Source organism: Mustelus asterias, unplaced genomic scaffold, assembly GCF_964213995.1.
Source record: "Mustelus asterias unplaced genomic scaffold, sMusAst1.hap1.1 HAP1_SCAFFOLD_885, whole genome shotgun sequence".
In the NCBI taxonomy this organism is placed as follows: domain Eukaryota; kingdom Metazoa; phylum Chordata; class Chondrichthyes; order Carcharhiniformes; family Triakidae; genus Mustelus; species Mustelus asterias.
This window is the reverse complement of record NW_027590831.1, coordinates 99,153-124,832: the sequence shown is the minus strand read 5'-3', so window position 1 is coordinate 124,832 and position 25,680 is coordinate 99,153. Positions and strand designations below refer to the sequence as shown.

At 51.6% G+C, this 25,680-nt stretch overlaps 1 protein-coding gene across 4 annotated transcripts in view; it reads left to right on the top strand.

Moving 5' to 3' along the window:
- Positions 1 to 25,680, top strand: part of LOC144487573 (BCL2/adenovirus E1B 19 kDa protein-interacting protein 2-like) — a 69,712-nt gene that overhangs the window by 26,119 nt on the left and 17,913 nt on the right. For 3 of the 4 annotated variants that reach the window (XR_013496430.1, XM_078205655.1, XM_078205657.1), the window contains exons 2-4: positions 12,347 to 12,442; positions 16,752 to 16,822; positions 19,712 to 19,939. Coding sequence is in view for 3 of the 4 variants with exons in the window: in XM_078205655.1 (XP_078061781.1) it covers positions 12,347 to 12,442; positions 16,752 to 16,822; positions 19,712 to 19,939 (395 nt within the window). In the remaining variant the exon portion in view is untranslated. The remainder of the gene's footprint in view (positions 1 to 12,346; positions 12,443 to 16,751; positions 16,823 to 19,711; positions 19,940 to 25,680) is intronic. The other variant, XM_078205656.1, reaches the window with a different exon arrangement.

The following is a 25,680-nucleotide window of genomic DNA, read 5'->3' as shown; positions in this document are numbered from 1 at the left end:
CCCGTTGCTGCTCGTGGGATCCTACTATGCCCAAACGCTGCGTCGCGCTTCCGACATCGCAACGGTGACTAGCACTTCAATCTCAAGCGCTCTGGGGCGTCCCAAGGGTTGTGAAAGGTGCTATACAAATGTAAGATCTTTCACTGGGGCTGGCAAAGAGGGGAGGTGATTAACGAGAGACCCCAGGGTGGGATTTTCCGTGACCTCCGCGGAGGCGGTTCGCTGACTTTCTGATCCCACCACTGTCAGCGGGGTTTCCTGTTCTATGCACCCCACCTCACCCCCCACCACCAGGCAACCTACATGTGTGTGTCAGGGGTGTGTGCTCTTGTGTTTGTGTACCGAGTGTGTGTGTGTGTGCATGCGCATGTGTGCCGGGCGTGTGCATGTGTGTCAGGATGCGTGTAAGGTGTGGGTGCATGTGTGTCAGGGGTGTGTGTGTGTGTCAGGGTGCGTAAGGTGTCTAAACGTGTGTATGTGCTCATGTATGTCAGGATGCGTGTGTGCTCGTGTGTCAGGGTGCGTGTGTATGTGTGTCAGGGTGTGTGTGACAGGGGAGAGTGTGTGCGTGTGTGTGTCAGGGTGTGTGTGACAGGTGAGTGTGTGTGTGTGTGTGACAGGTGAGTGTGTGTCAGGGTGTGTGTGTCAGGGTGTGTGTGTCAGTGTGTGTGTGACAGGGGAGTGTGTGTGTGTCAGGGTGTGTGTGTCAGGGGAGTGTGTGTCAGGGGAGTGTGTGTCAGGGGAGTGTGTGTCAGGGGAGTGTGACAGGGGAGTGTGTGTCAGGGGAGTGTGTGTATGTTTGTGTGTGTGTGCCAGGCATATGAGTGTGTGTGTGTCAGGGGTGTGTGTGTCAGGCTGTGTATGTCAGGATGTGTGTGTGTGAGAGACAGGAGAGTGTGTGTGTCAGGGTGTGTGTGTGTGTGTGTCAGGGTGTGTGTGTGTGTGTGTGTCAGGGTGTGTGTGTGTGTGTGTGTCTGTGTGTGTGTGTGTGTCAGGGTGTGTGTGTGTGTGTGTCAGGGTGTGTGTGTCAGGGTGTGTGTGTGAGGGTGTGTGTGTGTGTGAGGGTGTGTGTGTGTGTGAGGGTGTGTGTGTGTGTGAGGGTGTGTGTGTGTGTGAGGGTGTGTGTGTGTGCCAGGGTGTGTGTGTGTGCCAGGGTGTGTGTGTGTGCCAGGGTGGGTGTGTGTGTGTGCCAGGGTGTGTGTGTGTGTGTGTCAGGGTGTGTGTGTGTGTGTGTGTGTCAGGGTGTGTGTGTGTGTGTGTCAGGGTGTGTGTGTGTGTGTCAGGGTGTGTGTGTGTGTGTGTCAGGGTGTGTGTGTCAGGGTGTGTGTGTCAGGGTGTGTGTGTGTGTGTCAGGGTGTGTGTGTGTGTGTCAGGGTGTGTGTGTGTGTGTCAGGGTGTGTGTGTGTGTGTCAGGGTGTGTGTGTGTGTGTGTGTCAGGGTGTGTGTGTGTGTGTGTGTCAGGGTGTGTGTGTGTGTGTCAGGGTGTGTGTGTGTGTGTCAGGGTGTGTGTGTGTGTGTCAGGGTGTGTGTGTGTCAGGGTGTGTGTGTGTCAGGGTGTGTGTGTGTCAGGGTGTGTGTGTGTCAGGGTGTGTGTGTGTCAGGGTGTGTGTGTGTCAGGGTGTGTGTGTGTCGGGGTGTGTGTGTGTCGGGGTGTGTGTGTGTCGGGGTGTGTGTGTGTCGGGAGCGCATGTGTGTCGGGAGCGCATGTGTGTCGGGAGCGCATGTGTGTCGGGAGCGCATGTGTGACGGGAGCGCATGTGTGACGGGAGCGCATGTGTGACGGGAGCGCATGTGTGACGGGAGCGCATGTGTGACGGGAGCGCATGTGTGACGGGAGCGCATGTGTGACGGGAGCGCATGTGTGACGGGAGCGCATGTGTGACGGGAGCGCATGTGTGACGGGAGCGCATGTGTGACGGGAGCGCATGTGTGACGGGAGCGCATGTGTGACGGGAGCGCATGTGTGACGGGAGCGCATGTGTGACGGGAGCGCATGTGTGACGGGAGCGCATGTGTGACGGGAGCGCATGTGTGACGGGAGCGCATGTGTGACGGGAGCGCATGTGTGACGGGAGCGCATGTGTGACGGGAGCGCATGTGTGACGGGAGCGCATGTGTGACGGGAGCGCATGTGTGACGGGAGCGCATGTGTGACGGGAGCGCATGTGTGACGGGAGCGCATGTGTGACGGGAGCGCATGTGTGACGGGAGCGCATGTGTGACGGGAGCGCATGTGTGACGGGAGCGCATGTGTGACGGGAGCGCATGTGTGACGGGAGCGCATGTGTGACGGGAGCGCATGTGTGACGGGAGCGCATGTGTGACGGGAGCGCATGTGTGACGGGAGCGCATGTGTGACGGGAGCGCATGTGTGACGGGAGCGCATGTGTGACGGGAGCGCATGTGTGACGGGAGCGCATGTGTGACAGGAGTGTGTGTGTGTGAGAGAGAGACAGGGTGTGTTTGACAGGGGAGTGTGTGCTTATCTGTGTGAGGGGAGTGTGTGTGTGTGCGTCAGGCTGTGTTTGACAGGGGAGTGTGTGTGTGTGTCTGTGTGTTGGGTGGGTGTGTGCGCGTGAGGGGAGTGTGTGTGTGTGCGTCAGGCTGTGTTTGACAGGGGAGTGTGTGTGTGTGTATCAGGGTTTGTGTGTGTGTGTCAGGTTGTGTGTGTGACGGGGGTGTGTGTGTGACAGGGGAGTGTGTGTGTGTGTGACAGGGGAGTGTGTGCATGTGTGTGTGTGCGTGAGGGGAGTGTGTGCGTGAGGGGAGTGTGTGCGTGAGGGGAGTGTGTGCGTGAGGGGAGTGTGTGCGTGAGGGGAGTGTGTGCGTGAGGGGAGTGTGTGCGTGAGGGGAGTGTGTGCGTGAGGGGAGTGTGTGCGTGAGGGGAGTGTGTGCGTGAGGGGCGTGTGTGCGTGAGGGGCGTGTGTGCGTGAGGGGAGTGTGTGCGTGAGGGGAGTGTGTGCGTGAGGGGAGTGTGTGCGTGAGGGGAGTGTGTGTGTGTGTGTGGGGAGTGTGTGTGTGTGAGTGACGGGAGTGTGTGTGCGTCAGGCTGTGTCTGACAGGGGAGTGTGTGTGTGTGAGACAGGGGAGTGTGTGTGTGTGACAGGGGAGTGTGTGTGTGTGTGTACAGTAAGAGTTTTAACAACACCAGGTTAAAGTCCAACAGGTTTATTTGGTAGCAAATACCATTAGCTTCCGGAGCGCTGCTCCTTCGTTAGATGGAGTGTGTGTGACAGGGGAGTGTGTGTGTGTGTGTGTGAGACAGGGGAGTGTGTGTGTGCGTCAGGGGAGTGTGTGTGTGCGTGTGTGTGCGTCAGGCTGTGTTTGACAGGAGAGTGTGTGTGTGTGTGTGTATGTGTGTGTGACAGGGGAGTGTGTGTGTGTATGTGCGTGTGACAGGGGAGTGTGTTGTGTGTGTATGTGTGTGTGACAGGGGAGTGTGTGTATGTATGTGTGTGTGACAGGGGAGTGTGTGTGTGTATGTGTGTGTGACAGGGGAGTGTGTGTGTGTGTATGTTTGTGTGACGGGGAGTGTGTGTGTGATAGGGGAGTGTGTGTGTGTGTATGTGTGTGTGACAGGGGAGTGAGTGTGTGTGTGTGTATGTGCATGCGTGTGTGTGCGTCAGGCTGTGTTTGACAGGGGAGTGTGTGTGTGTATGTGTGTGTGACAGGGGAGTGTGTGTGTGTATGTGTGTGTGACAGGGGAGTGTGTATGTGTGTGTGACAGGGGAGTATGTGTGTGTATGTGTGTGTGACAGGGGAGTGTGTGTGTGTATGTGTGTGTGACAGGGGAGTGTGTGTGTGTGTGTGTGACGGGAGTGTGTGTGTGTATGTGTGTGTGACAGGGGAGTGTGTATGTGTGTGTGACAGGGGAGTGTGTGTGTGACAGGGGAGTGTGTGTGTGTATGTGTGTGTGACAGGGGAGTGTGTGTGTATATGTTGGGTGGGTGTGCATAAGGAGTTGGAGTGGGGATGGCTCTGAAAATCCAAGTGCAAGATACTATTGGAGGCAGAGAGTGCCTCTTTTACGAGATAGGGCTACAGTAATCGGAGCGCATTGCACGTGACTTGGATAAGTTGACTTTCATCCATCTCTCCCTGGCTGGTTCTGGGCCCTCAGACTAACGAGGTGTTTAAAAACTGCCCCTTAACGGTCAAAGGTTAAGTGTTAGTCACACGCCCTTAAATATATCGTGTCGCACCCTGTGTCAGGAGCGCTCTTGTCGCTCTCGTTCAGTCCCCACTCTCCCGGGACACCAATCTCGTTGTCCCTTTGGGGAGTTCATCCTGGATTCCCCCTTACCTCACCCCCGCGCCCCCAACACTGCCACAAAGAACCACCCCCATCTCGCCACCCCCAGGCTCCCAACCTCTCCAATCCATCCTCGGAACTGAAGTCTGATGAAAGAATAAGGAAAAGTGGTCTTGTGATTTTTTTATTTTATTTATTAGTTGCAAGTCGGCTGACATTAACACTGCAATGAAGTTACTGTGAGAATCCCCTAGTTGCCACACTCCTGTTCGGGTAACACTGAGGGAGAATTTAGCACGGCCAATGCACCCTAACCAGCACGTCTTTCAGACTGTGGGAGGAAACTGGAGCACCCGGAGGAAACCCACGCAGACACGGGGAGAATGTGCAGACTCCACACACACAGTGACCCGAGGCCAGGAATCGAACCCGGGTCCCTGGCGCTGAGAGGCAGCGGTGCTAACCCACTGTGCCGCCCACAAGATTTTCAAGAAACCAACAGTTACGATAATTGTTTTTTTAACATGGAAACATAGAAGATAGAAGCAGGAGGAGGCCATTCGGCCCTTCGAGCCTGTTCCGCCATTCATCACCATCATGGCTGATCATCCAACTCAATAGCCTAATCCTGCTTTCTCCCCATAACCTTTGATCCCGTTCGCCCCCAAGTGCTATATCCAGCCGCCTCTTCAATACACTCAATGTTTTGGCATCAGCTACTTCCTGTTGTAATGAATTCCACAGACTCACCACTCTTTGGGTGAAGAAATGTCTCCTCATTTCCGTCCTAAATGGTCTAACCCGAATCCTCAGACTGTGACCCCTGGTTCTGGACTCCCCCCACCATCGGGAACATCCTCCCTGCATCTACCCTGTCCAGTCCTGTTAGAATTTTATAAGTCTCTATGAGATCCCCCCTCATTCGTCTGAACTCCAGCGAAAACAATCCTAACCTCGTCAATCCCTCCTCGTACATCAGCCCCGCCATCCCCGGAATCAGCCTGGTAAACCTCGGCTGCACTCCCTCCAGAGCAAGAACATCCTTTTATTAATCATAGAATCCCTACAGTGCAGAACGCTGCAATGAAGTTACTGTGAAATTCCCCTCGTCGCCACACTCCGGCGCCTGTTCGGGTCAATGCACCCGAACCAGCGCGTGGGAGGAAACCGGAGGAAACCCACGCAGACACGGGGAGAACGTGCAGACTCCGCACAGACAGTGAGCCGAGCCGGGAATCGAACCCGGGTCCCTGGCGCTGTGAGGCAGCGGTGGTAACCCCACTGTGTCACTGTGCCGCTACGTAGGAGGCCATTCAGCCCATCGAGCCTGCTCCGACAACAATCCCACCCAGGCCCTATCCCCGTAACCCCATGTATTTACCCTGCTAATCCCCCTTAAATTCAATTTCCTTTCACTAAAGCCCACAGCGCTAAAGCCCAGCTCAGTCCTGGCCTCCAGCGTTTCCTGTGGCTGCCCAGCCTCGCTGTACATTGGAAGCAAATCCTTAAATAATTGATGAACTCGAGTAACATGAAAGCAGTTGACTGGAAAACCTCTTCTTTCTCTCGCGCTAAGCTTGCTTTTAGTTTAATTGTTCGACACTGTAAACAAGCTTGGGCCTGCGAATATTTGTTTAAAAACGTAGATAATTCTTTTTTCAATTCCTTGCTGGCTGGTGCCACACAGGAAGAGTCGTAATGCGTGAACAGTGTCAAGCTGATGGCTTGTACCAGCCATTCAGCCCCATTTACTACCCCTCTTCATCACACCGTTTTCTGCTATTCACCTCGATCACTCCCCGTGGGAGCGAGTCCCACATTCTCCCCCCACTCACCCTGGGAGCGAGTCCCACATTCTCCCCCCCGTCCCCTTGGGAGCAAGTCCCACATTCTCCCCCACACCCACCGTGGGAGCGAGACCCACATTCTCCCCCACTCCCCCCGTGGGAGCGAGTCCCACATTCTCCCCCCCACTCCCCCCGTGGGAGCGAGACCCACATTCTCCCCCACTCCCCCCGTGGGAGCGAGTCCCACATTCTCCCCCACTCCCCCCGGGGAGCGAGTCCCACATTCTCCCCACTGCCTTGTGGGAGCAAGTCCCACATTCTCTCCCATTCCCCGCATCCAGTCTCACATTCTCCCGCACTCCGCAGGGGAGCGAGTCCCACATTCTCCCCCACTCCTGTGGGAATGAGTCCCACATTCTCCCCCACTCCCCTCTGGAGCGAGTTCCACATTCTGCCCCACGCCCCGCACTCACTCCCACATTCTCCCCCACTCCCCATGGGAGCGAGTCCCACATTCTCCCCCACTCCCGTGAGAATGAGTCCCACATTCTCCCCCACTCCCCATGGGAGCGAGTCCCACATTCTCCCCCACTCCCCGCATCCAGTCCCACATTCTCCCCCACTCCCCACGGGAGCGAGTCCCACATTCTCCCCCACTCCCCGCATCCAGTCCCACACTCTCCCCCACTCCCCATGGGAGCGAGTCCCACATTCTCCCCCACTCCCCGCATCCAGTCCCACATTCTCCCCCACTCCCCACGGGAGCGGGTCCCACATTCTCCCCCACTCCCCCGTGGGAGCGAGTCCCACATTCTCCCCCACTCCCTCGTGGGAGCGAATCCCACATTCTCCCCCCATTCCGCCCGTGGGAGCAAGTCCCACATTCTCTCCCCACTCCCCCTGTGGGAGCGAGTCCCACATTCTCCCCCACTCCCCGCATCCAGTCCCACATTCTCCCCCACTCCCCCACGGGAGCGAGTCCCACATTCTTCCCCACTCCTCAAGGGAGCGAGTCCCACATTTTCCCCCACTCCCCACGGGAGCGAGTCCCATATTCTCCCCCACTCCCTGTGGCTCTTGTATTCCAGTTTGGATTTATAAGTGACTATCTCCTATTCTTGGCCCCCTCTATCTGGTCTCTTATTACGGAACAACGAGACCTTTTCACTTTTTGTTGAAGCTTTTTGTTTTCCACTCAGCAGGACACTCCACAAGGATACCAATGTCGAGGGAAAACAACAGTTTATACCATGTGATAAGAGAGTGCTGATTGGTTGGCAAATGATCTCTGATTGGTAGCTGCATTGCAATGGAGAATGCACTAGTTTATTGTGACTAACAGTTAACAGCCAAGCGATGTTTGAAATTTAAACCAGGCAGCTTGGCTCTGATTGGCTAACATGATGTGGAGATGCCGGTGTTGGACTGGGGTAAGCACCGTAAGAAGTCTCACAACACCAGGTTAAAGTCTAACAGGTTTATTTGGAATCACGAGGTATCGGAGCTCCGCTCCTTCCTCAGGTAAGCGGAGAGGTAGGTTTCACCAACACGGCGTATAGAGGCCAAGACACAATTACACGATAATGGTTGGTATGCGAGTCTTTACAGGTTATCAAGTCTTTACAGGTACAGACAGTGCGAGTGGAGAGAGGGATAATCACAGGTTAAAGAGGTGTGAATTGTCTCAAAGCCAGGACAATTAGTCGGATTTTGCAATCCCAGGGCGAATGGTGGGGTTTACATGTCGTGTGACATGAACCCCAAATCCCGGTTGAGGCCGTCCTCATGTGTGCGGAACTTGGCTATCAGTTTCTGCTCGGCGATTCCGTGTTGTCGTGTGTCGTGAAGGCCGCCTTGGAGAACGCTGACCCGAAGATCGGAGGCTGAATCAGAGACTGCTGAAGTGTTCCCCGACAGGACGGGGACACTCCTGCCTGGCGATTATCGCGCGGTGTCCGTTCATCCATTGTCATTGTGTCCGCATGGTCTCACCAAGGCGGCATTTGGCCTGGGATTGCAAAATCCTACTAACTGTCCTGGCTTTGAGGCAATTCAACCTCTTTAACCTGTGATTATCCCTCTCTCCACTCGCACTGTCTGTACCTGTAAAGACTTGATAACCTGTAAAGACTCGCATTCCAACCATTATCACGCAATTGTGTCTTGGCCTCTATACGCCGTGTTTGTGAAACCTACCTCTCCGCTCACCTGATGAAGGAGCGGCGCTCCGAAAGCTCGCGATTCCAAATAAACCTGTCCAACTTTAACCCGGTGTTGTGAGGCCTCTTACTGATTGGTTAAGACACTGCCTTGAGGAATGGACCAGCGAATGGTGTCACTCATTTTGGTTAGCTGAAAAAGGTGCAATGTGCAGACCTGTTCTTTCTGTCTACAGTCTTGCGCCGGTTTCAGCTAAACAAAACAAGTGACACCATTCGCTGGTCCATTCCTCAGGGCAATGTCTTAACCAATCAGAGTCAAGCTGCCTGCTTCAAATTTCAAATGCTTGGCAGATAACTGTCAGTCAGCATCAACTGGTGCATTCTCCATGGCAATGTCACTACCAATCAGGGTCCACTTGCCAACCAGTCAGCACTCTCCTCTAATGTAGTATAATTTGTTGTTTCCCTCGACATTGGTATTCTTGCAAACTATCCTGATGAGTGCAAGATCAAAAGATTCGGCAAAAAAAAGTCTTTTCTTTCAGCAATACTCAAGTTCAATACTGCCAGATGACAGTAAGTCATAGAATCCCTACAGTGCAGAAGAAGACCATTTGGTCCATCGAGCCTGTACTGACAACAATCCCACCCAGGCTCTATCCCCGTAACCCCACGTATTTACCCTGATATTCCTCCTGACACTAAGGGACAATTTAGCACGGCCAATCCACCTAACCTGCACATCTTCGGACTGTGGGAGGAAACTGGAGCACCCGGAGGAAACCCACGCAGACACGGGGAGAACATGCAAACTCCACACAGTCACCTCGACCATTCCCCTTGGGGAGTGAGTCCCACATTCTACCCCTGCTCCCCATGGGAGCGAGTCCCACATTCTCCCCCACTCCCCCTGAGGGAGCGAGTCCCACATTCTCCCCACTCCACTGTGGGAGCGAGTCCCACATTCTCTCCACTCCCCCGTGGGAGCGAGTCCCACATTCTCCCCTACTCCCCCGTGGGAGCGAGTCCCACATTCTCCCCACTCCACTGTAGGATCGAGTCCCACATTCTCCCCACTCCCCCGTGGGGAGCGAGTCCCACATTCTCCCCCACTGCCCCTGTGGGAGCGAGTCCCACATTCTCCCCTCACTCCCCCATGGGAGCGAGTTCCACATTCTCTCTCATTCCCCTGTGGGAGTGAGTCCTACATTCTCTCCCACTCCCCCATGGGAGCGAGTCCCACATTCTCCCCCATTCCAATGTGGGAGCGAGTCCCACATTCTCCCCCCACTCCTCCTGTGGGAGCGAGTCCCACATTCTCCCCAACTCCCCCGTGCGAGCGAGTCCCACATTCTCTCCCACTCCCCCTGTGGCAGCGAGTCCCACATTCTCTCCCCACTCCGCGTGGGAGCGAGTCCCATATTCTCCCCCACTCCCCCTGTGGCAGCGAGTCCCACATTCTCCCCCACTCCCCGTGGGAACGATTCCCCCATTCTCCTGACAGTCTACCAGGGCCGGAATCGAACCTGGATCCCCGGCGCAGTGAGGCGGCATTGCTAACCACTGTGCCACCCTACGAAGTGGAAACATCTTCACTACATCTACCCCATCGAAACCCTTCCATAATTTTAAAGACTGCTATCGAATCACCCCCTTTATCTTCTCTTTTCCAGCGATACACAGCTCCAGTCTATTCAATCTTTTCTGTACAGAGGCAAATATTGACTGACTTGTTAATCCATTATCTGAGGTTGCCAACACGACCATCAGTACGCAATTCAAATGCCATGGAGCTCAAAATGTCCTCTAGATACAACCCTCATTTTGAAGGACAACCTTTTGATAAATATTAGCCAGGAAATGGGGGAGCGGGGGGTAAGTGGAGCTGAGTCCATGAAACGATCAGCCATGATCCTATTGAATGGTGGAGCGGCCCCGAATGGCCTACTCCTGCTCCGAGTTCGATTCCCAGCTCGGGTCACTGTCTGTGTGGAGTCTGCATGTTCTTCCCGTGTCTGCGTGGGTTTCCTCCGGGTGCTCCGGTTTCCTCCCACAGTCTGAAAGATGTGCTGGTTAGGGTGGATTGGCCGTGCTAAATTCTCCCTCAGTGTAACCCGAACAGGAGTGTGGCGACTAGGGGATTTTCACAGTAACTTCATTGCGGTGTTAATGTAAGCCTACTTGTGACTAATAAATATACTCTCTCTTAGTTATTATATTCTTATGAGCATAAAAATCATAGAATCCCTACAGTGCAGAAGGAGGCCATTCGGCCCATTGAGTCAGCACCGGCCACAATCCCATCCAGGCCCTATTCCTGTAACCCGCTAATCTCTCTAACCTACGCATCCCGGGACACGAAGGGGCAATTTAGCATGGTCAGCCAACCGAACCCGCACATCTTTGGACACTAAGGGGCAATTTAGCATGGCCAATCCACCTAACCTGCACATCTTTGGAGTGTGGGAGAAAATTGGAGCACCCGGAGGAAACCCACACAGACACGGGGAGAACGTGCAGACTCCGCACAGACAGTGACCCGAGGCCGGGTATTGAACCAGGTCCCTGGAGCTGTGAGGCAGCAGTGCTAACCACTGTGCTACCATGCACTTCCCTGCTTCTTTAGAAATAATTAAGGAGGATTTTTTTCTCTCAGAGGGGAAGTGAATCTGTGGAATTAGTTGCTGCAGAGGGCTGTGGAGGCTGGGTCGTTGAGTATGTTCGAGGCTGAGATAGACAGATTTTTAACCAGTAAGGGAATCGAGGGGATAAGGCGGGAAAGTGGGAAGTTGAGGAATATCATACCGGACCAGTCATTATCTCATTTAATGTCGGAGCAGACGCGATGGGCCGAATGGTCTACTTCGGCTGCTACATCTTATGGACTTTCACTGTGTCACAGAGGCGGCACGGTGGCACAGTGGGTTAGCACTGCTGCTTCACAGCGCCAGGGACCCAGGTTCGATTCCCGGCTCGGGTCACTGTCTGTGTGGAGTCTGCACATTCTCCCCGTGTCTGCGTGGGTTTCCTCCGGGTGCTCCGGTTTCCTCCCACAGTCTGAAAGACGTGTTGGTTAGGGTGCATTGGCCGTGCTAAATTCTCCCTCAGTGTACCCGAACAGGAGTGTGGCGGCTAGGGGATGTTCACAGTAACTTCATTGCGGTGTTAATGTAAGCCTATTTGTGACATTTATAAATAAACATTGGGAATTTTTTACAGCACCTGACAAGGCAGGCAGGACCTGGGCTTAATGCGTTTGTCTGAAAGGCAGCGCCTCTGATGGTGCGGAACTGGGGTGGCACAGTGGTTAGCACCGCTGCCTCACAGCGCCAAGGACCCGGGTTCGATTCCCAGCTTGGGTCACTGTCTGTGTGGAGTCTGCACATTCTCCCCATGTCTGCGTGGGTTTCCTCTGGGTGCTCCATTTTCCTCCGACAGTCTGAAAGATGTGTAGGTTAGGTGGATTGGCGGTGCTAAATTGCCTTTTAGTGTCCAAAGATGTGTAGGTTAGGTGGATTGGCCATGCTAAATTGCCCCTTAGTGTCCAAAGATGTGTAGGTGAGGTGGATTGGCCATGCTAAATTGCCCCTTAGTGTCAGGGGGACTAGCTAGGGTAAATGCAAGGGGTCATGGTGATAGGGCCGGGGTGGAGTTGTGGTCGGTGCAGATTTGATGGGCCGAATGGCCTCCTTCTGCACTGTAGGGATTCTCTGATTCTTGCATTGGGAGTGCCTGCCTGGATTCTGAACTCAACGGTCCCCAGAGTGTGGAGGGGAGGTCTCAAACCCATGACTCGGAGGCGAGAGAGTTAGTGACTGAGCCACATGTGTTCCGCACACACAGGACATGTTTGTTTGCCACTCCGGCAGCAGTTCGGGGCGCCTGAATCGAGGTCCCGGTTGACGGAGCGGGGGGGGGGGGGAAATGTGGGCACAGGGCGGGGGTGGTGCGATAGTAGAAGGAGTCCTTCAGTGGCGAGCTGCTACATACAAGCATGGATATCGTCCGCAGCTCAGCCAACCCTTCTTGGCAGCGCTGTTAGTAACTGGGGTCATTTCCGTGTAGGACGCAGTTCAAAACGCTTTTGTATCTCCCCCTTACCCCGCTTCGCGGCCACTGCCTCACTATAATCTTTCCTATTCCAGTCTCCAGAAGGAACAGTCGGAGACGCCGGGGTCCCCGGGCGTACGGATCGAAGATATGGAATTCCGAGAAGAATGGCAGGATGAAGACTTTCCAAAGTAAGATAAGGCCGTCTGTGCGATTCTGCATTGCGGGATGGCAGACCTACTTGGTCAGATTTAATATCAATTTGATGCAGACCCCCTATATTCAGCAGGGGGGTGGGAACCTGAATTGTAGCTCCGGTGTACAGGAGGTTGAGAGTAGTGAGGTCATGGATGAGGTTTCAGGGTCGCAGGAGTGTCCTGGCAGGCAGGAAGGTGGTTTGAAGTGTGTATACTTCAACGCCAGGAGCATCCGGAATAAGGTGGGTGAGCTTGCAGCATGGGTTGGTACCTGGGATTTCGATGTTGTGGCCATCTCGGAGACATGGATAGAGCAGGGACAGGAATGGTTGCTGTAGGTTCCAGGGTTTAGGTGTTTCAGTAAGTGCAGGGAAGGTGGTAAAAGAGGGGGAGGTGTGGCATTGTTAGTCAAGGACAATATTACGGTGGCAGAAAGGACATTTGATGAGGACTCGTCTACTGAGGTAGTTTGGGCTGAGGTTAGAAACAGGAAAGGAGAGGTCATCCTGTTGGGAGTTTTTTATAGACCTCCGAAAAGTTCCAGAGATGTAGAGGAAAAGATTGCAGGGATGATTCTGGATAGGAGCGAAAGTAACAGGGTAGTTGTTCTGGGGGACTTTAACTTTACAAATATTGACTGGAAAAGCTACAGTTCAAGTACTTTAGAGGGGTCAGTTTTTGTCCAATGTGTGCAGGAGGGTTTCCTGACGCAGTATGTAGATAGACCAACAAGAGGCGAGGCCACACTGGATTTGGTACTGGGTAATGAACCAGGCCAGGTGTTAGATTTGGAGGTAGGTGAGCACTTTGGTGACAGTGACCACAATTCGATTACGTTTACCTTAGCAATGGAAAGGGATAGGTATATACCAAAGGGCAAGAGTTATAGCTGGGGAAAAGGAAATTATGATGCGATGAGGTGAGATTTAGGTGGCATAGGTTGGAGAAAGAAACTGCAGGGGATGGGCACAATTGTAATGAGAACTTGTTCGAGGAACAGCTACTACGCGTCCTTGATAAATATGTACCTGTCAGGCAGGGAGGAAGCAGTCATGTTAGGGAACCGTGGTTTATGAAGGAGGTTGAATCTCTTGTGAAGAGGAAGAAGGAGACTTATGTTAAGATGAGACGTGAAGGCTCAGTTAGGGCACTTGAGAGTTACAAGTTAGTCAGGAAGGACCTAAAGAAAGAGTTAAGAAGAGCCAGGAGGGGACATGAGAAGTCTCTGGCAGGTAGGATCAAGGAAAACCCTGAAGCTTTCTATAGGTATGTCAGGAATAAAAGAATGACTAGGGTAAGATTAGGGCCAGTCAAGGACAGTGGTGGGAAGTTGTGTGTGGAGTCTGAAGAGATAGGAGAGGCACTAAATGAATAATTTTCGTCGGTATTCACACTGGAGAGGGACAGTGTTGTCGAGGGGAGTACTGAGATGCAGGCTGTTGGACTGGATGGGATTGAGGTTCATAAGGAGGAGGTGTTAGCAATTCTGGAAAGGGTAAAAATAGATAAGTCCCCTGGGCCGGATGGGATTTATCCTAGGATTCTCTGGGAGGCTAGAGAGGAGATTGCAGAGCCTTTGGCTTTGATCTTTGTGTCGTCATTGTCTACAGGAACAGTGCCAGAAGACTGGAGGATAGCAAATGTTGTCCCCTTGTTCAAGGAGGGGAGTAGGGACAACCCTGGTAATTATAGACCAGTGAGCCTTACTTCTGTTGTGGGCAAAGTTTTGGAAAGGATTATAAGAGATAGGATTTATAATCACCTAGAAAGGAATAATTTGATTAGGGATAGTCAGCACGGTTTTGTGAAGGGTAGGTTGTGCCTCACAAACCTTATTGAGTTCTTTGAGAAGGTGACCAAAGAGGTGGATGAGGGTAAAGCGGTTGATGTGGTGTATATGGATTTCAGCCAAGCGTTTGATAAGGTTCCCCATGGTAAGCTTTTGCAGAAAATACGGACACATGGGATTGAAAGGGTAAATTTAGTGGTTTGGATCAGGAATTGGCTAGGTGTAAGAAAACAGAGGGTGGTGGTTGATGGGAAATATTCATCCTGGAGTTCAGTTACTAGTGGTGTACTGCAAGGATCTGTTTTGGGGCCACTGCTGTTTGTCATTTTTATTAATGACCTGGATGAGGGCGTAGAAGGATGGATTAGTAAATTTGCAGATGACACTAAAGTCGGTGGAGTTGTGGACAGTGCGGAAGGTTGTTGCAGGTTACAGAGGGACATAGATAAGCTGCAGTGCTGGGCTGAGAGGTGGCAAATGGAGTTTAATGCAGAAAAGTGTGAGGTGATTCACTTTGGAAGGAGTAACAGGAATACAGAGTACTGGGCTAATGGTAAGATACTTGGTAGTGTGGATGAACAGAGGGATCTAGGTGTCCATGTGCATAGATCCCTGAAAATTGGCACCCAGGTTGATAGGGTTGTTAAGAAGGCAGACGGTGTGTTAGCTTTTATTGGTAGAGGGATTGAGTTTCGGAGCCAGGAGGTCATGCTGCAACTGTACAAAACTTTGGTGCGGCCGCACTTGGAGTATTGCGTACAGTTCTGGTCGCCGCATTATAGGAAAGATGTGGAAGTGTTGGAAAGGGTGCAGAGGAGATTTACCAGGATGTTGCCTGGTATGGTGGGAAAATCGTATGAGGAAAGGCTGAGGGACTTGAGGTTGTTTTCATTAGAGAGAAGAAGGTTAAGAGGTGACTTAATAGAGGCATACAAGATGATCAGAGGATTAGATAGGGTGGATAGTGAGAACCTTTTTCCTCGGATGGTGATGGCTAACACGAGGGGACATAGCTTTAAATTGAGGGGTGAGAGATATAGGACAGATGTTAGAGGTAGATTCTTTACTCAGAGAATAGTAAGGGAGTGGAATGCTCTGCCTGCAGCAGTAGTGGACTCGTCAACATTAAGAGCATTCAAATGGTCATTGGATAAACATATGGATGATATTGGAATAGTGTAGGTTAGATGGGCTTTAGATTGGTTTCACAGGTCGGCGCAACATCGAGGGCCGAAGGGCCTGTACTGCGCTGTAATGTTCTATGTTCTATATTTGATTTGATTTATTATTGTCACGTGTATTGGGATACAGTGAAAAGTATTGTTTCTTGCGCGCTATGCAGACAAAGCATACCGTTCATAGAGTACATAGATTTGATTTATTATTGTTGGACTTGGCAGTGACATTCCAGGGATGAATTTGGAAAAAAAGTTACTTCCTTCCTAAATAGGGGGGGAAGTTTCTAACTGGCAAGAGAGAAAGTAGGGACTAAATTCAGCGGTGGTTCATAAGGGTTTTAAGTAGGCATCCTCAGAATCCGTGGTGCGCAGTGAACAAGAGCTAAGTGGGGATATATCACAGAATCACAGTATACTACAGTGCAGGGGAGGCCCTTCGGCCCATCGAGTCTGCACCGACACATGAAAGGTCCTGACCATGCCAAGTGCTCATCCAGGTACTTTATAAAGGATGTGAGGCATCCCACCTCCAGCACCCTCCCAGGCAGCGCATTCCAGACCCTCACCACCCTCTGGGTAAAAAACTCTTTCCTCAAATCGCCCCTAAACCTCCCACGTCTGACTTTTAACTTGTGTCCCCTTGTAACTGACCCTTCAACTAAGGGGAACAGCTGCTCCCTATCCACCCTGTCCGTGCCCCTCATAATCTTGTACACCTCGATCAGGTCAGTCCTCCAGAGAAAACAACCCAAGCCTACCCAACCGCTCTTCATAACTTAAGTGCTCCATCCCTGGCAACATCCCGGTGAATCTCCTCTGCACCCCCTCCAGTGCAACCACGTCCTTCCTATAATGTGGCGACCAGAACTGCACACAGTGCTCCAGCTGTGGCCTCACCAAAGTTCTACACATCTCCATCGTGACCTCTCTGCTTTGGTAATCTATCCCCTGATTGATAAAGGCGAGTGTGCCATTTGCCTTTTTCACCATCCTATTTACCTGCCTTTCTGCTTTCAGAGATCTATGGACATAGTTTGAGGATAAGGGGTAAACCTTTTAGAACTGAGGTGAGGGGAAATTTCTTCACCCAGAGGGTGGTGAATGTGTGGAATTCACTCCCACAGAAAGTAGTTGAGGCCAAAACGTTGTGAGATTTCAAGAAGGAATTAGATATAGCCATCGGGGCTAAAGGGATCGAGGGATGGGGGGAAGGGGAGATCAGGATATTGAATTTGATGATCAACCATGATCGTAATGAATGGGGGAGCAGGCTCAAAGGGCCGAATGGCCTCCTCCTGCTTCTAGTTTCTCTGTAAATCTGTTTTTTAATCGGCAGACCTCTTCCAGAAGATACAGATGCCATGACAGAGGATGACCTGAATGCCAATACAAATGTCAACAGACCTGGTAATTATACTACGTGTGAAATTTCTAGAGTGTGACTATCAGAGGGGGAGATAATTAAAGTTTTTTAAAAAAAAGTTTATTAGTCACAAGTAAGGTTTACATTAACACAGCAATGAAGTTACTGTGAAATTCCCCGAGTCGCCACACTCCGGTGCCTGTTCGGGTCAATGCACCCTAACCAGCACGTCTTTCAGACTGTGGGAGGAAACCGGGAGCACCCGGAGGAAACCCACGCAGACACGGGGAGAAGGTGCAGACTCCGCACAGACAGTGACCCAAGCCGGGAATCGAACCTGGGTCCCTGGCGCTGTGAGGCAGCAGTGCTAACCACTGTGCCACCGTGCCATCCCATTGCCACTGCAGGGACAACCCACAACTCGTGGTTTACCCCCCCTGCTCCTTCAGACCAGAAATGGGTGGCCAGTAGTACTGGTCTCAATTCCTCTCTGCCTGCCCCACATACGAAATAGGAACAGGAGTAAGGCCATTCGGCCCTTCGAGCACACTCCGCCACGCGATGAGATCCTGGCTGATCTGTTTGTTTTGAATTCCACATTCCCTAACAACACCGTCCCCCACCTCCCCCTCCTCCCGGCATGGTGTCACAGTGATCAGCACTGCTGCCCCACAGCTCCAGGGACCCGGGTTCGATTCCCGGCTCAGGTCACTGTCTGTGTGCAGTCTGCATGTTCTCCCCGTGTCTGCGTGGGTTTCCTCCGGGTGCTCCGGTTTCCTCCCGCAGTCCGAAAGACGTGTTGGTCAGGGTGCATTGGCCGTTTTAAATTCTCCCTCAGTGTTACCCGAACAGGCGCCGGAGTGTGGCGACTAGGGGAATTTCACAGTAACTTCGTTGCTGTGTTAATGTAAGACTTACTTGTGACTAATAAATAAACTTCTACTTTAGGCTTACATTAACACTGCAACAAAGTTACTGTGAAAATCCCCTAGTTGCCACACTCCGGTGCCTGTTCGGGTACACTGAGGGAGAATTTAGCACGGCCAATGCACCCTAACCAGCACGTCTTTCAGACTGTGGGAGGAAGCTGGAGCACCCGGAGGAAACCCACGCAGACACGGGGAGGACGTGCAGACTCCACACAGACCGTGACCCGAGGCCGGGAATCGAACCCGGGTCCCTCGCGCTGTGAGGCAGCAGTGTTAACCCACTGTGCCACCGTGCCGCCCACTCACCTATTTGTCAGTAATAAATAAACTTTAACTTTTCACCTTTGATCCCCTCACCCAATAAGAATCTATCTACCTCCACCTTAAAAATATTCAATGGGCCGCACTTCCGCCACCTTCTGAGGCAGAGAGTTCCACAGTCGCTCTGAGAGAAAGGATTCCTCCTCTTATCCATTCTATCAGGGTGACCCCTAATTGTAAAACATAGCCCCCCACTAATTCTGGACTCACCCACAAGTGGAAACATCCCTTCCACATCCACTTTGTCAAAACCATTCACCATCTTATAAACTTCAATCAAATCATTGTAAAACATGGGAATTAGGGGCAGAAGTCAGCTAATTCAGCTCTTCGAGCCTGCTCCGCCATTCAATCAGATCATGGCTGATCTCTCCCTGGTCTCAGATCCACCTCCCCACCTGTTCCCCATATCCCTTTAACCCACTTTTTAAAATCAGAAATCTGTCTGGGGCTAACACAGTGGGTCAGCACTGCTGCCTCACAGCGCCAGGGACCCGGGTTCAATTCCCAGCCTCTGAGTCTGCATGTTCTCCCCGTGTCTGCGTGGGTTTCCTCTGGGTGCTCCAGGTCACTGGCTCGGGTCACTGTCTGTGTGGAGTCTGCACATTCTCCCCATGTCTGCGTGGGTTTCCTCTGGGTGCTCCGGTTCCCTCCCACAGTCCGAAAGACGTGGATTGGCCGTGCCAAATTCTCCCTCAGTGTACCCAAACAGGCGCCAGAGTGTGGTGACTAGGGGGATTTTCACAGTAATTTCATCGCAGTGTTAATGTGAGCCGACTTGTGACGCCAATAAAACAAACCCTTTCATCACCGGTATCAATCTGGTGAACCTCCTCTGAACTGCCTCCAATGCCACATCCTTCCTCAGATAAGACCAAAGCTGGACAGAATACGTCAGATGTGGTCTCACCAACACCCTGTACAATTGCAACAACATTTCTCCACTGAAGTCGTTCCTCACTACAGTCGTAGAAATGTTTATACGGTTTAGAAAGCAGGCTGAGGAAAGGCAAACGATCCCCTGGATGTGCAGGTTAGGTGGATTGGCCGTGCTAAATTACACCTTAGTGCCCAAAGATGTGCAGGTTAGATGGATTGGCCGTGCTAAATTGCCCCTTAGTGTCCAAAGATGTGCGGGTTAGGTGGATTGGTCATGCTAAATTGACCCTTAGTGCCCAAAGATGTGCAGGTTAGGTGGATTGGCCATGCTAAATTGCCCCTTAGTGCCCAAAGATGTGTAAATTAGGGGGATTGGTCATGCTAAATTGACCCTTAGTGCCCAAAGATGTGTAGGTTAGGGGGATTGGTCATGCTAAATTGACCCTTAGTGCCCAAAGATGTGTAGGTTAGGGGGATTGGCCATGCTAAATTGCCCCTTAGTGCCCAAAGATGTGTAGGTTAGGGGGATTGGCCATGCTAAATTGCCCCTTAGTGCCCAAAGATGTGCAGGTTAGGTGGATTGGCCGTGCTAAATTGACCCTTAGTGCCCAAGGATGTGTAGGTTAGATGGATTGGCCATGCTAAATTACACCTTAGTGCCAAAAGATGTGCGGGTTAGGTGGATTGGTCATGCTAAATTGACCCTTAGTGTCCAAGGCTGCGTAGGTTAGATTGAGGGGACGGTTATTTAGAAGGAGATTTGTTGATCGAAGCTCTCTCTCTCTCACTTTGTTCCTTTTTCAGTGCCACCGAACACTCTGCAGCTGTGCGGGAACCAGCACAAGAAGCGTCTTCTCGCGCCAGCGATCAGTTTGACGCTGGAAGGTAACGGGGAGGCGACGCACTCTGAGGACAGGACCCCAGACGAACTGGAAGGGGATTCGCTTGATATTAATGTGGAGGACTTAGATACCCCTTCGGATAGCGAGTCTTTTGAGTTGCCAGAGAATGGTAATGAATTTGAGTGGGAAGGTAAACGGACCAATCAACATCTAATCAATTCTCTTCAATCATCTCCGCTGCCTTCACGTACGCTTCGCCCTCCGCCACGTGCCGACCTTAGTTAGACTGGTCTCGCGATGCTGGAGGCTGGGATTCCCTGCCGGCCTGTGGCGGGTATCCACTCTCGCTCCTGGATGTTCAAGGAACGTGGAGGATCCACCGACGCACCAGTTGACGGGTGGATGGAACGCCATGTTCCTTCGGGAAGTCACCTGCCCAGCTGACCTCCTCTGGCGCTTCCCATTAACCTTATTAGATGGGCAGGAGGGAGTTCGCAGAGGTGGGATTGGCAGCTAGTGGGGGGGGGAGATTGCGAGGATGGAAGTGGGAGGAAAAGGCTATATGTTGCCCGTTTTTAAAAAAATTATTCATTTATGGGATGTGGACATCGCTGACCAGGCCCAGCATTTACTGCCCCTCCCTAACTGCCCCCTGAGACGTTGGTGAGTGAGCTGCCATCATGAACCCTGTGTGGGGTAGGTACACCCACGGTGCTGTTAGGGAGGGAGTTCCAGGATTTTGACCCCAGCCACAGTGAAGGAACGGCCGATATATTTCCAAGTCGGGATGGTGAGTGGCTCGGAGGGGGAACTTGCCCCCCCCCCCCCCCCCCTGTCCTTCTGCTTTGCGAAACAGGTCTGATCGGCACTGGGGAGATTTCCCTGGGCAGTAAGTACATTTAGAGCCATCAACTGACGGGACTGAGAATATTGGGCACCTGTTATGCACCAGCCCTGAAGGACTAAGCAAGCTGCTACCAATTCTTCCAGCCACAGAAACAATCAAAGGGCTGTTGAGCCTCCAGCTCCCTCCCTTCCTGCTCGCTGTAGTCCATCCCAGCCAGCTCTCTGAGCAACCTGATGTTTGTCTCCTTTCCCGTCCCCACCCCAGATCTCCAGAGTATCAGTCATGGATCAGTCACTCTCAAACACTCTCGGTCTCTCTCAAAGTTTTATCTCTCACTCTGTCGGCCCCTCTCTGTCTGTCTCGCTGTGTTTCTTTCTCTTTGTCTCTCTCTCTCTGCCTCTCTCTCCCTCTGTCTCTCTCTCTGTGTGTGTGTCTCTCTCTCTCTGTCTCTCACTCTCTGTCTCTCACTCTCTGTCTCTCACTCTCTGTCTCTCACTCTCTGTCTCTCACTCTCTGTCTCTCTCTCTCTGTCTCTCTCTCTCTCTGTCTCTCTCTCTCTGTCTCTCACTCTCTGTCTCTCACTCTCTGTCTCTCACTCTCTGTCTCTCACTCTCTGTCTCTCACTCTCTGTCTCTCTCTCTGTCTCTCACTGTCTGTCTCTCTCTCTGTCTCTCTGTCTCTCTCTCTGTCTCTCTCTCTGTCTCTCTCTCTGTCTCTCTCTCTGTCTCTCTCTCTGTGTCTCTCTCTCTCTCGCTCTGTCTCTCTCTCTCTCTCTGTCTCTTTCTCTCTGTCTTTCTCTCTGTGTGTCTCTCTCTCTCTTGCTCTCTGTCTCTCTCTGTCTCTCTCTCTCTGTCCCTTTCTCTCTGTCTGTCTCTCTCTCTGGCCGGGACTCTACCACTTGGCCGTCCAGAATCAGAACGGGCGAGGGTCCAACAACGGAAATCTCCGTTGACCTCGGACGGGAATATCCAGTCTCGTCCAAGCAAGGCCGTAAAATCCCATCCTCTCTCTCTGTCTATCTCTGTCAGTTTGTCTCTCCCTGTCAGTCTCTCTCTCTCTGTCTCTCTCTCCCTCTCTCACGCTTCTCTCTCTGTCAGTCTTTCTCTCTCAGTCTCTCTCTCTCTCTGTCAGCCTCTCTCATTCTCTGTCTTTCTCTCCCTCTCTCTGTCTTTCTCTCCCTTTCTCAGTCTTTCTCTCCCTCTCTCTGTCTTTCTTTCCCTCTAAGAAGTCTCACAACACCAGGTTAAAGTCCGACAGGTTTATTTGGTAGCAAAAATCACAAGCTTTCGGCGCGCTGCTGCTTCGTCAGGTGAGTGGGATTTCAGTTCACAAACAGGGCATATAAAGACACAAACTCAATTTACAAAATAATGGTTGGAATGCGAGTCTTTACAGGTAATCAAGTCTTAAAGGTACAGACAATGTGAGTGGAGAGAGGGTTAAGCACAGGTTAAAGAGATGTGTATTGTCTCCAGACAGGACAGTTAGTGAGATTTTGCAAGCCCAGGCAAGTCGTGAGGGTTACAGATAGTGTGACATGAACCCAAGATCCTGGTTGAGGCCGTCCTCATGTGTGCGGAACTTGGCTATCAGTCTCTGCTCAGCGACTCTGCGCTGTCGTGTCGTGAAGACCACCTTGGAGAACGCTTACCTGAAGATCAGAGGCCGAATGCCCGTGACTGCTGAAGTGCTCCCCAACAGGAAGAGAACACTCTTGCCTGGTGATTGTCGAGCGGTGTTCATTCATCCGTTGTCGTAGCGCGGCATGGTTTCCCCAATGTACCATGCCTCGGGACATCCTTTCCTGCAGCGTATCAGGTAGACAACGCTGGCCGAGTTGCAAGAGTATGTACCGTGTACCTGGTGGATGGTGTTCTCACGTGAGATGATGGCATCCGTGTCGATGATCCGGCACGTCTTGCAGAGGTTGCTGTGGCAGGGTTGTGTGGTGTCTTGGTCACTGTTCTCTTGAAGGCTGCGAATCCCATCGACACGAATGCCATCATCTCACGTGAGAACACCATCCACCAGGTACACGGTACATACTCTTGCAACTCGGCCAACGTTGTCGACCTGATATGCTGCAGGAAAGGTTGTCCCGAGGCATGGTACATTGGGGAAACCATGCAGACGCTATGACAACGGATGAATGAACACCGCTCGACAATCACCAGGCAGGAGTGTTCTCTTCCAGTCGGGGAACACTTCAACGGTCACAGGCATTCAGCCTCTGATCTTCAGGTAAGCGTTCTCCAAGGCGGCCTTCACGACACACAACAGCGCAGAATCGCTGAGCAGAGACTGATAGCCAAGTTCCGCACACATGAGGACGGCCTCAACCGGGATCTTGGGTTCATGTCACACTATCTGTAACCCTCACGACTTGCCTGGGCTTGCAAAATCTCACTAACTGTCCTGGCTGGAGACAATACACATCTCTTTAACCTGTGCTTAACCCTCTCTCCACTCACATTGTCTGTACCTTTAAGACTTGATTACCTGTAAAGACTCGCATTCCAACCATTATTTTGTAAATTGAGTTTGTGTCTTTATATGCCCTGTTTGTGAACTGAAATCCCACTCACCTGATGAAGAAGCGGCGCCCCGAAAGCTAGTGCCTTCTGCTATCAGATAAACCTGCTGGACTTTAACCTGGTGTTGTGAGACTTCTTACTGTGTTTACCCCAGTCCAACGCCGACATCTCCACATCATTTCTTTCCCTCTCTCAGTCTTTCTCTCCCTCTCTCTGTCTTGTTCTTAAACCGTGCCCCCATAGGGAGGAGATGGTCTAGTGGTATTATCACTCGACCATTTAATCCAGAATCTCAGCTAATGTTCTGGGGGACTCGGGTTCGAATCCCACCACGGCAGATGGTGGATTTTGAATTCAATAAAAAATATCTGGAATTAAGAATCTACTGATGACCCATTGTCGGAAAAACCCATCTGGTTCCCTTTAGGGAAGGAAATCTGCCGTCCTTACCCCGGTCTGGCCTACATGTGACTCCAGAGCCACAGCAATGTGGTTGACTCTCAACTGCCCTTTGAAATGGCCTAACAAGTCACTCAGTTTCGAGGACAACTAGGGTTGGGCAATAAATGCTGGCCCGCCAGCGACGCCCTTGTCCCACGAATGAATTTTTAAAAAAGTTCTCAACCCACCCCCCCCCGAATTCCATCACAAAATCTGATTCATACTTGAACACCACCCAGACAACTATTGTCATTGGATGGCACGGCAGCACAGTGGTTAGCACTGCTGCCTCACAGCACCAGGGACCTGGGTTCGATTCCCGGCTTGGGTCACTATCTGTGCGGAGTCTACACGTTCTCCCCCGCGTGTCTGAGTAAGTTGCCTCCGGGTGCTCCGGTTTCCTCCCATAGTCCAAAGATGTGCAGGCTAGGTTGTTTGGCCGTGCTAAATTGCCCCTTAGTGTCCAAAGATGTGCTGGTTGGGTGGATTGGCCATGCTAAATTGCCCCTTAGTGTACAAAGATGTGCTGGTTGGGTGGATTGGTCATGCTAAATTGCCCCTTAGTGTACAAAGATGTGCTGGTTGGGTGGATTGGCTATGCTAAATTGCCCATTAGTATTCAAAGATGTGTTGGTTGGGTGGATTGGCCATGCTAAATTGCCCCTTAGTATTCAAAGATGTGTTGGTTGGGTGGATTGGCCATGCTAAATTGCCCCTTAGTATTCAAAGATGTGCAGGTTAGGTGGATTGGCCAAGTTAAATTGCCCCTTAGTGTCCCAAGACATCTAGTTTAGATGGATTAGCCATGGAAATTGAGTGGGGTTACAGGGATGGGGCCTGATTAAGATACGTGTCAGAGAGTCGGTGCAGACCCGATGGGCTGAATGGCCTCTTCTGCACTGTAGGGATTCTATGATCCTGACTTGAACCCAACCAGCTCTCGGCTGACGTTACTCGCACAGATCACAGTTGGAGCTTGCTGTGCGCAAATTGGCAGCCTGGCTTCCTGCGTTACAGCAACAAATATGCTTCCAAAACAGGGGAACATAGGAACTAGGAGCAGAAGTAGGCGATTCAGCCCTTCGAGCCTGCTCCGCCATTCAATCAGATCATGGCTGATCTCTCCCTGGTCTCAAATCCACCTCCCCACATGTTCCCCATATCCCCTTATCCCTTTTATTATCAGGAATAAATTAATGCTGGGGCCATTGCTGTTTGTTATCTATGTCAATGAGGATGTACAAGGCATGTTCAGTAAGTTTGCAGATGACACTAAAACAGGTGGCGTTGTAGACAGTGAGGAAGGTTATCAAAAATTGCAGCAGGATCTTGATCAGCTGGGGAAGTGGGCCGAGAAATGGCAAATGGGGTTCAACACAGATAAGCGTGAGGTGTTGCATTTTGGAAAGTCAAATCAAGGTAGGACTTTCATGATGAATGGTAGGACCTTAGGGAGTATTGTGGACCGGAGGGATCTTGGAGTTCAGGTGCACGGTTCTCTAAAGGTGGAGTCACAGGTAGATAGGGCAGTGAAGAAGGCTTTTGGCATGCTGGCCTTCATCAGTCAGGATATTTAAGTATAGAAGTTGGGAAGTTATGTTGCAGTTGTGCAGGACGTTAGTGAGGCCACACCTGGAGTAATGTGTTCAGTTTTGGTCGCCTTGCTATAGGAAAGATGTTATTAAACTGGAAAGAGTGCAGAAGAGATTTACAAGGAGTTTTGACTTGATTTGATTTATTATTGTCACATAGATTAACAGACAGTGAAAAGTATTGTTTCTTGGATGTTGCCATGACTCAAGGGACTGAGTTATCGGGAGAGATTGGACAGGCTAAGACTTTTCTCTTTGGATGGTAGGAGACAGAGAGGTGATCTTCTCGAGGTGTATAAGATCATGAGAGGCATGGATAGGGTGAATGCACTCAGTCTTTTTCCCAGGGTTGGGGAATCGAGGACTAGAGGGCGCAGGTTTAAGTTAAGAGCAGAAAGAATTAATGGGAACCTGAGGAGCAACTTGTTTTACACAGAGGGTGGTACGTGTGTGGAATGAGCTGTCGGAGGAAGTGGCTGAGGCAGGGACATTGACAACATTTAAGAGGCATTTGGAC